The sequence below is a fragment of the Catharus ustulatus genome, chromosome 2 (genome assembly GCF_009819885.2).
Source record: "Catharus ustulatus isolate bCatUst1 chromosome 2, bCatUst1.pri.v2, whole genome shotgun sequence".
NCBI classification, from domain to species: domain Eukaryota; kingdom Metazoa; phylum Chordata; class Aves; order Passeriformes; family Turdidae; genus Catharus; species Catharus ustulatus.
Genome location: NC_046222.1, coordinates 124,561,558 through 124,576,660, shown reverse-complemented (window position 1 = coordinate 124,576,660; position 15,103 = coordinate 124,561,558). Strand labels below are relative to the sequence as shown.

At 65.1% G+C, this 15,103-nt stretch overlaps 3 protein-coding genes across 5 annotated transcripts in view; all 3 read left to right on the top strand.

Annotated features, from left to right (window-relative positions):
* Positions 1-5,820, top strand: part of DCHS1 (dachsous cadherin-related 1) — a 43,056-nt gene extending 37,236 nt beyond the window's left edge. For both annotated transcript variants that reach the window (XM_033052195.1, XM_033052196.1), the window contains exons 20-21: positions 9-147; positions 356-5,820. In XM_033052195.1, coding sequence (XP_032908086.1) covers positions 9-147; positions 356-2,970 — 2,754 coding nt within the window. In that variant the 3' untranslated portion in view covers positions 2,971-5,820. The remainder of the gene's footprint in view (positions 1-8; positions 148-355) is intronic.
* Positions 5,821-7,887: 2,067 nt separating this feature from the next.
* TPP1 (tripeptidyl peptidase 1) lies at positions 7,888-13,289 on the top strand. Of its 2 annotated transcripts, XM_033053201.2 has the most exons (14): positions 7,888-7,913; positions 8,272-8,361; positions 8,448-8,587; positions 8,661-8,811; positions 8,949-9,070; positions 9,394-9,578; positions 9,786-9,984; positions 11,133-11,321; positions 11,423-11,495; positions 11,761-11,881; positions 11,968-12,126; positions 12,196-12,333; positions 13,031-13,217; positions 13,270-13,289. In XM_033053201.2, exons 1-13 carry the CDS (start codon positions 7,903-7,905, stop codon positions 13,169-13,171), a joined length of 1,719 nt encoding a protein of 572 aa, XP_032909092.1. In that variant the 5' UTR covers positions 7,888-7,902; the 3' UTR covers positions 13,172-13,217; positions 13,270-13,289. The 2 variants fall into 2 exon arrangements, with proteins under 2 accessions (XP_032909092.1, XP_032909090.1); XM_033053199.1 differs by lacking the exon at positions 13,270-13,289 and having other exon boundaries at positions 13,031-13,251.
* Positions 13,290-13,501: 212 nt separating this feature from the next.
* On the top strand, positions 13,502-15,103 carry TAF10 (TATA-box binding protein associated factor 10). The gene is made up of 5 exons (XM_033053248.2): positions 13,502-13,701; positions 13,901-14,052; positions 14,196-14,260; positions 14,366-14,480; positions 14,941-15,103. Exons 1-5 carry the CDS (start codon positions 13,521-13,523, stop codon positions 15,028-15,030), a joined length of 603 nt encoding a protein of 200 aa, XP_032909139.1. The 5' UTR covers positions 13,502-13,520; the 3' UTR covers positions 15,031-15,103.

Below are 15,103 nucleotides of genomic sequence, written 5' to 3'. Positions count from 1 at the left end.
TCTTCCAGGTGCTGCTGCCAGAGCACACACCTGCTGGTAGTGTCATCCTCACTGTGAGCGCAACTGACCCCGACTCAGGGAGCAATGGGGACATCACCTTCCACCTGGCTGTGCCCAGTCCTGACGTTGCCATCGACCCCAGCAATGGTGCGTGGGCCTGGTGCTCTCATGGGTCAATCTGAGGGTGCCTGTCGAGGGAAGTGCTCTGGTGCTGTCCCTGTTCAAACCCTTACAAGGTCTTTTTCTGGTATGGCTGGTGAGGCAGACAGCAGGGTGACCATCAAATGCTCCTCCAGCTGATACCCTTCCCAGTTCCCACTGGTTCCCATGCTGACCCTGGCTTTGTGCTCCACAGGGACCCTCTTCACCACCCGGCAGGTGGAGTTCAATGCCAGCCAGCCCACCCTCGACCTGGTGGTGGAAGCCCGTGACCACGGCTCTCCCAGCCTCTCATCCTGGGCCACAGTGCAGCTCCAGATTCTGGATGTTAATGACCACAGCCCCCGCTTCCAGGAGCCGTGCTACAACGCCAGTGTTCCCGAGGACCTGCGCCCAGGCACCACCGTGCTAACGCTGGAGGCAGGGGATGCTGACCTGTCCCGGGAGAACGCTGGCTTTGACTACACCATTGTCAGTGGGAACGGCGGCAACGCCTTCCAGGTGGAGAGCCGGGTGGCCCGCGCCGGGGGACAGCTCCGCACGCAGGGAGCCCTGGTGCTTGTGGAGTCCCTGGACTTTGAGGCCATCCCAGTGTACAACTTGACCGTGGCAGCCTCAGACCGGGGCCTGCCGCAGCGCAGTGCCACCGTGCCCGTGCTCATCACCGTGCAGGACGTCAATGACAACCCGCCCGTGTTCGCGCGGGCCGAGTACCGCGCGGCGGTGAGCGAGGCCGCGCTGCCTGGCACTGAGCTGCTGCGCGTGGCAGCCCACGACGCCGACTCTGGGCCACGTGGCCACGTTCACTACACCATCAGCTCAGGTGACCAGCACGGGCTGTTCCAGCTTCATGAGAGCACAGGGGCCCTGAGCCTCGTGCGGCCACTGGACCGGGAGGCCCAGGCGCTGCACACGCTGGTGGTGCGGGCCACGGACACACCGGGTGGGCACTTTGCGCTGGTCCCCGTGGCCATCGAGGTGAAGGACATCAATGATAATAAGCCATACTTCCCAGTGGAGGTGCTGAGTGCCAGCATCCGGGAGAACTTGCCCCCTGGCACGCTGGTCACCACGCTGCGTGCTGTCGATGCCGACACCGGTGCCTTTGGGGAGCTGCGGTACGTGGTGCTGGAGCAGGCAGTGGGGGACCCCACCATGGGGGACGGCCGGGACGCCTTTGCTGTCAACAGGAGCTCTGGGGAGCTGCGCTCCCGCCTCACCTTTGACTATGAGCGAGCCAAAGCCTTCCAGCTCTTGGTTCGGGCCACGGATGCTGGCAATGCCTCGGCCACTGTGACTGTGCGGGTGCTGGTGACAGGGGAAGACGAGTACGATCCCATCTTCCTGAGCCCCTCCTTCAACTTTGAGGTGCCTGAGGGCGCGCGCAAAGGGCAGAGCATTGGGCGAGTGCTGGCCACAGATGAGGATGAGGGGGCTGATGGTGTTGTCCTGTACACCCTGGCAAAGCCCTCACCATACTTTGCCATCAACCAGACCACGGGCTCCATCTACCTGCGTGTGGACAGCCAGCCCCAAGCTGGGGCTGGGCGTGCAAAGAGGGAGCCACGGGAGATGAACTTGGAGGTGCAGGCACGCAGCCCCCTGCCTGCTTCCCGCGTAGCCTCTGCTCAGGTCACCATTGATGTCACACACACCTCCTTTGGCCTGGCACCCGACCTCAACCTGCTGCTGGTGGCTGTGGCTGCCTCGCTGGGCGTCGTGGTGGTGCTGGCCGCCGTGGCCATTGTGCTGGCACTGGTGCGCTCCCGGCAGCGCCGGGGCCACAAGAAGGCAGAGGGGGAGGGGGCACTGGCCCGTGCACAGAGCGGGTCCTTGCAGAAGCTGGGCCGTGAGGAGCCGGCACTGCCTGGGGCTGAGCACATCTACCACCAGGCACTGCCAGGGTATGGGACCGAGCCGGCAGGGCCCTACACGCGGGGCGGCTCGCTGGACCCCTCGCATTCCAGCGGCCGTGGCTCTGCTGAAGCCGCTGAGGACGACGAGATACGGATGATCAATGAGTACCCACGCGTGGCCAGCATCACGGCCTCCATGCAGGAGCACATCGCCGCCCGCGGCCCTGACTCTGGCATCCAGCAGGATGCCGACCAGCTCTCTGATATCTCCTGTGAGCCAGCTGCGTTGGAGAGCGCCCAGTGGTTCAAGAGCAAGAAAGGCTCTGGGCTGCTGCTGCCAGGGCCACCCCTGCAGCTGTACCGTGAGGAGGGCGGGGGCAGCGCCTTCCTGGGTGTCCGCTGCGGCCTCAGCGTCTCCTCGCAGCCCCAGGACTACGCCTTCCCAGAGGACGGCAAGCCCTCCGTGGAGGGCTCGCTCACCGCCATCGTGGCCAGCGATGAGGAGCTCCGCGGCAGCTACAACTGGGATTACCTGCTGAACTGGTGTCCCCAGTTCCAGCCACTGGCCAGCGTCTTCACGGAGATCGCCCGCCTCAAGGATGAGAGCTCCCTGCGCAAGCCCTTCCCGGCCAAGCCCAAGGCAGAGCCCAAGCCCCGCATCGACCCCCCACCCCTCATCACCTCGGTGGCCCATCCAGGTGCCAAGTCTGTGCCCCCCAAGCCACCACCAGGCAGGACCTTCCCGCACCCATCCTCCCTGCGCCGCTCGCCCATCAGCCACGAGGGTTCCATTTCGTCCTCCGCCATGTCGCCCAGCTTCTCCCCATCACTGTCCCCGCTGGCCGCCCGCTCCCCTGTGGTCTCGCCCTTCGGCATCTCACAGGGACCATCCACCTCCACTATCAGCGCTGAGCACTCGCTGGAGCCCCCTGAGGAGGCCGAGCTCAGGATTTAGAGCTGGGCCCCTGGACTCCTCTGCCCCAGCCCACAGCCACGGGGCCGGAGCAGGGCCCAGCCCAGGGCTGCTAAAATGGGTGCTCGTCCCTCTCCCAGCACTGTGCCTGGCCTGGGCCCCCAGGGACTGCGGGTGCCCTTGGGGGCAGCCACCCCTGTCCCTCCCCACAGCTTGGCAGATCCTGTGCTGGCTAGTGCCCTATGGACTGCTGACCCCAGTGCTGGCACCCCGGGGTGATGGTCCATGTGCTGCTGGCGGTGGCTCAGAGTGGTGCTGGGCAGGATGGTGCTTCACGGTACTTGGTGCTCCGGGAGTGGCTGGGAGCTGAGGGGTGCTGGGTCAGGGGCTGCGGGCCCAGACCCTGCCCTGCCCAGCTCCGGGGCCATGCAGTAGCCCATGTGCAGGAGGACCCTGAGCCTTCCCTAGGGACTCCAGGAGCTCCCAGGGCAGGGGTTTGACACCCCATGGCTGGGGGTGGTGTTCAGGGCAGGGCTCGATGCCCCAGGGCACAGATGCTGCCTGCAGGGGAATGAACCTGCCCCCTGGCTGGGAGGGGACAGTCACTAGGCTGGCTGCAGCAGAATGCAGCAATGCCCACATCTTGCTGCCTGTCCATGGCTGAGCGGGGACAGGAGGCTCTCCAGCCCTTTCATTACCCCACTGCTGCCGGTGACATATCCAGGGAATCTCCGGCCCAGAGCTTCAGGATGGTTCCTGTGGTTCTGGGAGGGAGGCACCTGCCATGCTTAGCATGGGAACCCTGTTCCTGGGACCAGGTACCTGTCCGGGCAGGGGTCCCAGGCAGGGACAGTGCCCAGGTACGGGCAGCACAGTGGTGCCGGCAGAGCTGTGTGAGAGCTGACAGGGACAGCCCAGCCTCAGGAGCAGTGGTGATGGCTGCTGTGAGCCACACACGCCTCAGGCCCAGCAGGCAGCCTGCAGCTGCAGGGGCACAGGTGGGAGGTGGTACCCCAGAAAGCCACATCGCCCAGGCATGTTCTCTTACAGCCGCAGTGGGGACAAAGGGCATCTGGCCTTCCCCGGGGCCCTGTGGCATGACTGCTCCCCAGGACCGTCTGGCCACCTCCAGGACACGGTCAAGGTGCCAGAGCCCGGCCCCCCATGCAGGGCTGCTCTGCACCCCCGTTATGCATGCTGTGAGCCCGGACAGAGCCCCTGCAATGGGGCCGGTCCCCATCTCCTCCCAGCACTGTGCACGGCACTCACACAGGCAGTGTCACTCACACCACGCTTGGCCCCACCGGAGCTGTTCCCGAGCCCGCGGCTCCGCGGGACCAGCCATGCATCCAGGCCATGGAGTGTGGCCGTGGGTTCTGCTGCTGTAGCCCTGGTGTCCTGGAGGCTGTGATTCCCACTTGGCCGTGGGTGCAGAGCAAGGGCTGGAACAGCATGGGGTGTCCCACAGCAGCCCTGAATGCCCAGTCCCTGATCTTGCCCAGGTCAAGAGTGTTTGGGGTCAGGGAGGACACCCCGTGTCTGAGCAGAGCCGAGGGGAAGCTCCTTCCCATCACACTTTCCCCAGACCCAGCATGTCTGCAGTGTGCTGCAGCCCCAGCCCCAAAGGTGTTGTCACAGCAGACAAATGTACCACTTCTGCCCGTCCTCCCCATTTCCCATGAAGAACCATCTGTGGCTGCAGCTCCATCTGTCGTAGCCCCTCACCCCCCTTGTGCCGTGGGGTCCTGGCACATGCCAGTGGTCCCAGGTGCTGTCCTGTCCTGTCCCCTGTCACTACAGGGGACAGGGATCTGCGACAGTGACAGGGGCACCAAGGGAGCACAGGGCCATGCCCACTCTGCTGGGGCCTGAGGTGCCCTGGGAGGGGAAGACAGTTCTGCTTTGGCACAGGGACAACCCACAAAGGCTCTTGGGGTGCGCACCCCCATGCCCTCTCTGTCCTGCTCACAAACACTGTGGGGACACACTGTTCTCCCCAGGCCCCGTGGGGGCACTCTGGGGGTGCCTCGTGTCCCCCAGCCCTGTGGGGCACTCTAGGGCTACCCAGTGCCCCCCGGCCCCATGCTGGGGTGCCCCATGCCCCTGTGCTGCCCCGACCGCCCACACAGCCCAGCTCCACTGCACATGTAGGATGGGGACACAGATGGGTCACCCTGCACGCCACAGGAAGGGTCAGACACATGCACCCTGCTTTGGGCTGGGGTCACTGAGCCCCCAGTTATTTATTTTTACACAGTGTACTACAATTCCTGTTTTTACTCGTTTGTACCTTTTGTATTGTGTCTCGTGGAGCTGCATGTACAGTGCTGCCCATGGCCGCGCAGGGCCACGCAGTGCAGCCTGAACCCAAGTGCCAACGTCTCAAAAAATGCCTTAATAAACCACACATTTGTACAGACACAGCCCCGTCCCTGCTGCCGTGGGCTTATGCCAGGCTGGTACCATGTTCCCATGGGACTGATGGGGAAAGGGAGGGCACTGGACCTGCCCCACGGAGGGCTCACGTTGGCCTGGCCAGGCTCTGGCACCCACATCCTGCCAAGTCAATCCCCTGCCAGGCCAGTGAAGCTGCAGCAGGAGCATGGCCCTCGGTCTCAGGGCTCAGCAGCGAGGCTGAGTGTGTTTCCATGCATGCAAACACAGCTGTGGAAGACATCTCCACATGTACACACAGCTGGTCCCACATGCCACAGGCAGCCCCATCCCATCCTGCTGCCCTCACTCTGGTGAGAACTATGGGCAGGGCTGTGCAGGGACCCAGAGCTGCAGCAGCTGCCCCTGGACACACCGTCTGCCTGGCACTCCCAGGGTCCCCACTGAGGACACCTGGACATAAAACTTCCCCAAGCCACGGCCTCGTCACAGGCACCAGCGCACACAGACATGCCCTGGGGATAGCTTTGGCTCTGCTTATCCATGACAGACATACACACAGGGCTCGTTGCTGATCTCCAAACACTGTGACCTGACACCACACCTGCCCCCTCACCAAACAGTGCCCCCCCAAGCCCAGGAAACAGTTATAGAGTTTGAGAACCAGGAGTGGCTGTGCAGCTGTCAGGTGTTGGACATGGCCAGACCCACGCAGTGACTAGCCACTTTCATCCTGCCTTCCCTGCTTTACCATTGTATTGTTGCTCCCCAAACTAACCTGTTCAGTCCCTGTCCTCAGCTCTCGGATTCCAACACCCCATAGTGAGTCCTGCACAGCCCCAACCTGTTCTGCACAGCCCCAAGGCATGCCCGACCCTGCTGGCAGCATTCTGGGACCAGGGTAGCAGCTCCCACGCCCCTGCTCTGACAGGGCTGCTAGCACTGCAGGGGCAAGCGTTAGCCAGCACAGCTGGGGCAGAGAGGGGGAAAGGGCCACCCCCCTCCCTGGCGGTCCTGGGGTCCCCTCTGCTCCTTCATCCCCCAACCTGACCCCTTCCAGCTCCCTGCTGGGCACAGCAGACATGTTGGGACCAACAGGCTGCCCTCAGTGCCACTGTCCTCCTCCTGGTGTTCCTAGCCGAGGGAAAATCCAACTGCCCACAGCAGGGACTCGCTTCACCCCGTCTGCAGGAACAGCACACAAGCATGCCCGGGCGAGTGGGGCTCCAGCCAGGAGACACAGGATCCCTGAGCTCCCAGGCACCAGACAGCAGCAGACGCTCATTAACGTGATCAGCTCTGTCCGGCCACCTTAATCCCGGCTGTCCAGACAGATCCAGGACATCATCCCCTGCAAATCCCATCCCACTTAGAGTCCATCCCCAAACTGGACATGGAGCATGCAGCTCCCGCAGCATCCCGCCCCTGGTGCCTGGTTCCCCTCGCTGTCTGTGGCCGGGAGGAGGCCAGGGCTGCCCGGCCAGGGCAGCTGGTGGGGCTGGAGCAGGGGGAGCAGGAACAGACACCTCTGGCACGGCTCCAGTGCGGGGGATGTGGCAGGCAGGGCCAGGCAGGTGGTTTTCCTATTGCCTGTCTCTTCCTGGCCTGGACCCCGCTCTGCAGAAGCAGGAAAACAGCTGGGAACTGCTGGAGCCGTGGAATGTGCCGTGTGATTTGGCTTCTCACCGAAACTGCAGGAGAAACAAAAAAACTCTTCAACAATATTTTCAGTGTTAGAGAATCAAGGCATTGCTTTATTCTGGGCAGGATTTCGTACTGGCCAGGATGTGCAACAGAAATCGTTTCATCCGCACATGTCCCAGGTCGTGCAGAGAAAGTCATTCCATGACACATGAATTTTACCAGATTTTTCAAGTATTTTATACAGTCAAAACAGCTAGAATTTCACTGGTTCAATGTCCATTGGTCCCGAGTTGCGTAGTTCTAAGTATTTGGTTTCCTGTGCGAGGGGTGACGTCTGGAGCCGATGTTCGTTAATGGTCGTTAATCTTTGTGTATCTCCTGCGCTGCTCCCAGCAGCTCCTCCTGCACCGGACCCCCAACCCCCGGCCCGGGACCCCCAACCCCCGGCCCGGGACCCCCAACCCCCGGCCCGGGACCCGACCAGGAACCCGCAGCCCTACAAGGGCCTCCCCTCCGCCCCCAGCAGTCTGGGGCCATCAGTCCCGTACGGACTCTTGTCCTGCCTTCAGCCCAGGATGCCCAGCCCTGCACGGAGCCCTGGCCCCCTCGCAGTCCGGGAGCCCGGCACGGACCCTGGGCCGAACCGCCGGTCCGAGCCATGTCCGCACCGCGACAGGGGCGGGGCCGCCAGCGCCGCGTCCGAGCCGCCGGCAAGCAGGGACGGGCTCCCCGCTGGAGCCGCGCCCGGACCCGCCCCGCTGCCGAGGGGCCGAGAGGCGCAGCCGCTGCCGAGCCCGCAGCTCCGGTTCCGGTCCCGGTTCCGGTCCCGGCGCTCCGGCCCCGCCCACCTCGTGACCGACGGTCACGTGACCGCTGTTTTGGTGTCCCCACGTGGCGGGAGTCACGCGCGCACACGTGACCGGGCGGCAGGGCGGCATGGCGCGGGGGTAACGGGCACGGAGCGGGGGAACGGGACACGCCGCGGGGGGGGGGGGGAACGGGGCGGGGGCGCTTTCCCGCCTCGGGGGCGGCAGGGACCGTAGGGGTCCCACGAAGCTCCCGGGTGACGGGAGCTCAGGGAGTCCGATGGGGCTCCCGGGTGGTGGCGGTGGGAACGGGGACCGGAGGGTCAGGCGGGGTTCCCCGGTGATGGGGGCTCCCGGGTCAGGTGCGGGTGCCCCATGGCAGAGTAGCAGGGTCAGACAGGCTCCCCGGTGCTGGGACTCGGGGCTCCGGCGGGGCTCGCAGCGTTCGTGGTGAGTCCCGCGTCCCGGCTGTGCCCGAGCTCCCCTGAGCCCCTTGCAGGTGCTGGGGGATCGCCGCCGTGCTGCTGCTGTGCGCGGCCGCCTGGAGCTGCGCCCGGGGGCTGGTGCTGGAGCGGGACCAGCCGTTCCGGTAGGTCTGGGGCGGCGGGCCGGGCCGGGCCGGGCCGGGCCGGGCTGGGGTCCCGGTGCTGGCCCCGCTCACCGCCCACCCTTCAGCGTGCCCCCCGGCTGGGCCCACGCCGGCCGTGTGGATCCCGGGCACCCAGTGCAGCTGACGTTCGCCCTGCGGCAGCGCGGCACTGCCCGCCTGGCCCGCCTCGTCGAGGCTGTCTCGGACCCTCAGTCCCCGCAATACGGTAACAGCCACGTCCCTGAGGCTCCACAGCCCCCGGGGCCCGTGAGGGGATCTAACCCCTCTGTGCCTCCCAGGGCAGTACCTGTCCCTGGAGCAGGTGAGGGACTTGGTCCAGCCTTCCCCAGCCACGCTGATGACAGTTCTGAAGTGGCTGCAAGGCTATGGTGTAGAGGACTGCCGGACTGTCACCACCCTTGACTTTCTGGAGTGTCACCTGCCTGCAAGGTGAGCCCTAAGGGCTGGAACTGACTCTGGTAGCCCTGTGGTGGCTTCCCCTGTGTCTCACTACTGTCCCATCCCGTGGTGGCTGTTCTGGTGTCCTAGTCCAGTCCCATCCCACAGTGGCTGTCCCTGTGTTGCAGCATGGCCGAGCGCCTGCTCCCTGGGGCCGAGTTTCACCGGTACGTGCAGGGCCAGCGCAGCCTGGTGCGGTCCCCACAGCCCTACTCTGTCCCTGCAGAGCTCGCAGAGCACCTGGACTTTGGTATGTCCCACCTGGGGGAGGTGAGGCTGTGGAGCTCAGGTGCAGCTACTTTTGGGGGAACAAAACTCCTTCCTGCAGATTCCTGTTACGTGGGATCCAGTGACTGTCCCACAAAAAGTGCAGGGGTTGCCAAACTGAGGCTGTGGGAAGGCTGAGGAGGCTCTTCCCTTGGGCCAGGGCTGCAGGGCTGGGCTCTCCAAGCCCTGCTGTTGGCCTGCCCACGTAGACATGGGGTCGGTGATGGGGAGCCCAAAGCCTCTGTCCTGCCTTCCCGGGGCTCTGCACCCTGATGTCTTCTCCCACCCCACTGGGTTCCGCTGCAGTGGGTGGGATGTACCGGTTCCCAACGGAGCGCAAGGCAGTCAGCAGAGCCGGGGCCAGGAAGGACCCACAGCCGGCAAGAGCGTCGTTCCACCTGGGCGTGACACCAGCCGTCCTGCGCCAGAGATACAACATGACAGGGGGGGACGTGGGGCTCCTGCCCAACAACAGCCAGGCCTGTGCACAGGTAATAACAGCCACCCAGGTCAGAGGCCTGTGTGCTGTGACAGGGATTGGTCCTGTTCCGGGGATCTTGGGACAGCTGGGTGTCCCTCGGTGCTGCTGGGAGTGCCTGGTGCAGCACAGACCTGTGCTGCGCAGTTTTCTAGGTCAGGATCAAAGTGCTGCCTTGTTTTTTCCAAAAGAAGACAACCTGTCCCTCTGTGTCCCACAGTTTCTGGAGCAGTACTTCCACCAAGCTGACCTGGCTGAGTTCATGCAGCTCTTTGGCAGTGGCTTTGCCCACCGCACGCAGGTGGACCGGGTGGTGGGGCACCAGGGCCATGGCAAAGCCGGGCTGGAGGCCAGCCTGGACGTGGAGTACATCATGAGCACGGGTGCCAACGTCTCCACCTGGGTCTTCAGCAATGCAGGTACTGGGGAAGAGCCCCGAGGGGCAGGGGGAACACCTGGAGGGGGAAGGGAGGCACCCAGAGGGGTGAGGAGAGTGCCTGGAGCAGAGAAGGGAACACTTGGAGGTGTGTGGAACAGGAGAGGAGAGTGCCCAGAGGAGTGAGGGGAGAGCTTGCAGGGCTGTGCAGACAACACCTGGCTGTAGCACAGCCCCAGCTGCTTTCCCAGCTGCTGTGAGGGTGCACCCTGTGTGCTCCCCAGGTCAGAGCTGGCACTGGATTCCCAGCTCCCTGGGACATCACTCCTGGTTTGTGTAGTGACTTTGAACCGTGTGAACCCTTAGCATCCAGAGTATCCTGAAGCAGGGATTTTGTTGCTGGCACCATGCGGAGCAGCTGCCCACTCAGCTCCCATGAAGAGGGCACAGCCCTCCTCCCATGGCATTTTCCAGCCTTGCTGGAGCTGAGCTTCCACCCACCAGTGTTGCAGTGGAGCACATGAGGGAGAGTGAGGGAATTTGGGAAAACAAATTGCCAAACAGCCTACACAAACAGGGTGCAGTGCTGGGGGCCATGTCCCTGTCCCAGATTGGGAACTGGCTGAGCAGGTGAGTGCCACAGGGACAGTGGCAGAGCCCAGCACTGCCCTTCCCTCTGCCCCCACACAGTTACTGGTGTGGGAAGGGTGCAGGGACAGTGACAAGGACAACCGAGAGTGAGTGGGGGTGGCTGGGGCTCTGCTCCCTTCCAAGCAGACAGGGCTGGAGGGCAGGGAGGGACCTGAGCAGGTGCAGGTAGAATGTGTGGAGGTGGCACATGCGCCACTCTGCTGGCATCTGTTGCCAGAGGAGGAGCTGAGGCCCTGCTGGGTCCCAGGTGCCCATGTGGCTGCAGCCCTGGGGCAGAGTCTTGGAGAGGGGTGCGAGTGTAGCCCCCTGTCCTTGCCAATCCCATGGGCTGAGTGAAGCTTGGTGCCATGCAATGTGAGGAACCCTGGGATGAGCTGCAGGTGGGATGTGTTGTGTCCCCATGGCCCTCAGGAAGGAGCACCTGGGGCTGTCCTCCATAGGAAGGTGCTGGTGCTGATGAGGCAGGACTCCTCGTGCTGTCCCCTGTCCCTGGTGTTGGAGGAGCTATCCCTCATGTCCCTTCCCCAATGTCCTTGCCAGGGCGCCACGAGAGCCAGGAGCCCTTCCTGGCCTGGCTGCTGCTGCTCAGCAACATGTCAGCACTGCCCTGGGTGCACTCGGTGAGCTACGGGGACGACGAGGACAGCCTGTCCTACGCCTACATGGAGCGCGTCAACACCGAGTTCATGAAGGCAGCCGCCCGTGGCCTCACCATCCTGTTTGCCTCAGGTGCGGGCAGGGCCTGGCATGGCAGAGCCGGAGCCCCGAGCAGGGCTGTGGAAGGGCTGGCTGGGGTGCCACGGTCACCTGTCATCTGTCTGTGTCGGCAGGTGACGAGGGCGCTGGGTGCCGGCGGGTGCACAGTGGGAACCACACGTTCCGGCCCAGCTTCCCGGCCTCCAGGTGGGTGAGGGAGGGAGCTGGGTGCGAGGGGTGGACACAGACCTGTGGGGGCACTGCCAGCCCTGGCCCCGCTGGGGTCTGAGCCCCTGGAGGGTCTTGTGAGCGTCCTCACCAGCATGCTTACGGACCCCAGGGCTGCAGTCTGTGCAGCTCTGGGGGTTTGTCCAGTTTGCAAGGCAAGGTTGTGGTAGCAGAGGGGGCTCTTGGTTGCTGCTGAGGCCGAGGCAGCTGTGTGCCCACCTTCAGTGTCCCCCTGTTTCCCCAGCCCCTACGTCACCACTGTGGGTGGCACGTCCTTCAAGAACCCTTTCCTGGTGACAGAGGAGGTGACAGATTACATCAGTGGGGGTGGCTTCAGCAATGTCTTCCCCATGCCCAAGTACCAGGTGAGGGACACCTGGGCCAGGCTGGGGGCTGCAGGGTTGGGGGTGATAGTGGACTTTGGGATGACCATGGGCTGTGCCATGCCCAGGCTGCTGCTGTCGGGCGTTTCCTGAGCTCAGCCTCGAAGCTGCCGCCCAGCTCCTACTACAACAGCAGCGGCCGCGCATACCCTGACCTGGCTGCGCTCTCCGACAACTACTGGGTGGTGACAAACCGCATCCCACTGCCCTGGGTGTCGGGGACCTCGGTAAGAACCTCATCCCCTGCTGCCCTCTGGGATGGTGGGGGTCCTGGGCTGAGGGTTGTGCCCCCGCAGGCATCCACACCCGTGGTGGCAGGCATGGTGGCACTGATCAACGACCGGCGGCTGCAGCGGGGGCTGGCACCCCTTGGCTTCCTCAACCCCGCACTCTACCAGCTGCAGAAACAAGGGCTCGGTGATGCATTCTATGATGTGAGTGAGGCAGGCCCTGGGGGCTGGAGGGCTGTGCTGGGGGATGAGGGGACTTTGGGTGTCCTGAAGTGTTGGGCTGAGGCGGGGCTGGGCCTGTCCATTGGATTGGGAAGGCCATGCATGCTTCAAGGGCTGTGGAGGAGGCTGTCCTGGGGCTCCTGCTCCCAGAGCTATGCCTGAGGCAGGGCCAGCAGTGTCCTACTGAAGGGCAGGAGAGAGTCACAATGGCCTTCCTGTGGGAGGGGTGTCCTGGGTTTCCCTTGACCTTTCCATGGGAGTGATGTCCTGAGGCTCATGGACTACTGTGAGCTTTGTGGGGCAGGTCCCCTTGTGTGGCCGGGGCAGCAGTGTCCAGTCACTGTGCAGGTCCCAAGGTCCAGCTGAGTGTGCTGTCCTACATTGCCTGAGGGGACCCTGGGCAGGGGTGGCCTGTGCCATGGGAGGCGTTGTGGGGGGTCCCTGTATTTGGGGTCTGGGAACGCCTGTGGCCTGGGATTCTTGTCTCAGAGATGCTGGGGGCAGCTCTCCCTGGTTCCCAGAGGCTGCGGGCACATCTACCCATGGTATCCCTGTCCCGGCTGGTTCCTGTGCCCGGGTCCCCGTCCCAGGGCTGTGTGGTGCTCCTGTGCCCTGGTGGTCGCTGTCTGGGGATTTGGAGGTCGTCCCCGAGCCCCCGTGCTGAGGCTGGTCCCCGCAGGTGATCCAGGGCTGCCACCTGTCCTGCCTGGACGGCACCGTGCAGGGACAGGGCTTCTGCGCCACCCCCGCCTGGGACCCGGTCACCGGCTGGGGCACCCCCAACTTCCCGCGCCTGCTGCGGGCGCTGGGGCCGCGCTGACCAGGACACCGGGAGCGGACACCGGGAGCGGACACCGGGAGCGGACATCGGGAGCGGACACCGGGAGCGGACACCGGGAGCGGACACCGGGGGCGGACACCGGGGGCGGAGCTGGAGGCGGGGGCGGGGCCAATAAACACGCGAAGCCCCGCCCACCGCCTTTGTTTGTTCCATCACTTCCGCCAGGGGGCGCGCGGGGCGATGACGGCCGGAGGGCGGGGCCAGCGGGGGCGGGGCGGGGCCCGGCAGCGCCAATGAGCTGATGAGAGGGGCGGGGCGGAGCCGCCGCGGGGCCAATAGCGCGGTCTTGGCGCGCGCAAGCGCGGAGCGGAGGCTGGTGCCGGGGACCATGAGCGGCAGCGCCGATCCCGACCCCGCGCCCGCCGCCCCGGCGGCCCCGCCAGGCCCCGCCGAGGGCAGCAAGCCCAGCCCGGCCGCTGTGGGCAGTGCCGGGCCCGGGGCGGCGCCAGCGGCGGGGGGCGGCGCGGCGCGGGCCACCGAGGGCTGTGCGGCCGGCGGGAGGGGCCCCGGTGAGTCGAGATGGGGGACAGCGGGGAAGGGGCCCCGCACACGGGAGTCCCGCGATGTGCCCTGAGCCGCTCCGGCCGGGAGAGCGACGGCCGGTGGCTGCGGGTGTGCCGGGGTCCTGCTGAGCGTGCCGTGCCCCGTGCCGGTGTCGGCGGGGCGCGGGCGTGCGGGGCTCCTGGCGCTGACGGTGCTGTCCCGCAGCGCCGGTGTCCGCGGCCGTGGCCGCCGCCCCGGACGGGGCCATGTCCAACGGCGTGTACGTGCCGCCCGCGGCCAACGGCGACGTGAAGCCCGTGGTGTCCACCACCCCGCTCGTGGACTTCCTCATGCAGCTGGAGGATTACACGCCCACGGTACCGACACGCTGGGGCTCCTGTGGGACGGGACGGGCCGGGTCCGCGGTGCCGGGATACGGGGCGGCTTCTGTGCGGCGGGATGTAGGATACGGAAACGCTCCCACGGGGCCGTGGAGCTGTTCCAACTCTTCCCTTCCCAGATCCCGGACGCCGTGACAGGGTATTACCTGAACCGGGCAGGGTTTGAGGCCTCGGATCCCCGCATGTGAGTGGCCGCGGGGCGGGGGAGTGGCAGGAACCCCGTGGGGTCCGGCGGAGGGGCCGGGCCGTGGGTCCGTGTGGCCTCCCCGACACGGTCCCTGTCCCGCAGAATCCGCCTCATCTCGCTGGCGGCACAGAAGTTCATCTCAGATATCGCCAACGACGCACTGCAGCACTGCAAAATGAAAGGCACGGCCTCGGGCAGCTCCCGCAGCAAGAGCAAGGTGAGGGCACTGAGGGAACCGGGGAACCCTCTGGGGATGGGGCTGAGCCTCACGGAATGCAGGGACATGGGTGCAGAAATCCCCAAACCTGCTGGGCTTACAGTGGGTCCCTGCAGCTGGGGAGGGGCTGGCAGGGACACAAGGGGAGCACTGAGCACTTTGGTGTCCCCACCCCAGCAGTGGCTGCAGCTGTGGGCTTGGGGAGGAGTTGGAGTGGGGGGTCCTGGGGACCCTCCTGGTGCCATATCTGGGGTTCAGGGGCTCTGCAAGGCCAATGGGATTTGGTGCTAGGTGTCTGGGAGCATCTGAGGGCACAGAGCAACAGAATGTGGGGAGCTAGGAATGCCCTAGTGCTGCCCAGCAGCTCCTCTGGAGCAGGACATGCCCGTCCTTGCACCTTCGGGGGGCTCCCACACCCCCAGGCTGTCCTTGCTGTGACCACCCGCCCCATGTCCCCCAGGACAAGAAGTACACGCTGACCATGGAGGACCTGACCCCAGCGCTGGCCGAGTACGGCATCAACGTGAAGAAGCCGCATTACTTCACGTAGAGCACGGGCGAGCTTGGGGAGCTTGTAGGGGCTGTGTTGGTGCTATTAAACACCTGGTAGGGTTTTGTGGGAA

Coding starts and splice junctions, on each gene's coding strand:
- TPP1 (XM_033053201.2), top strand. Junction 8,362..8,447: donor GAGCGGGACCAGCCGTTCCG/GTAGGTCTGGGG, acceptor CCCACCCTTCAG/CGTGCCCCCCGGCTGGGCCC. Junction 9,579..9,785: donor ACAGCCAGGCCTGTGCACAG/GTAATAACAGCC, acceptor TGTGTCCCACAG/TTTCTGGAGCAGTACTTCCA.
- TAF10 (XM_033053248.2), top strand. CDS start 13,521: ATGAGCGGCAGCGCCGATCCCGACCCCGCGCCCGCCGCCCCGGCGGCC. Junction 14,261..14,365: donor GAGGCCTCGGATCCCCGCAT/GTGAGTGGCCGC, acceptor CCTGTCCCGCAG/AATCCGCCTCATCTCGCTGG. Junction 14,481..14,940: donor GCTCCCGCAGCAAGAGCAAG/GTGAGGGCACTG, acceptor CATGTCCCCCAG/GACAAGAAGTACACGCTGAC.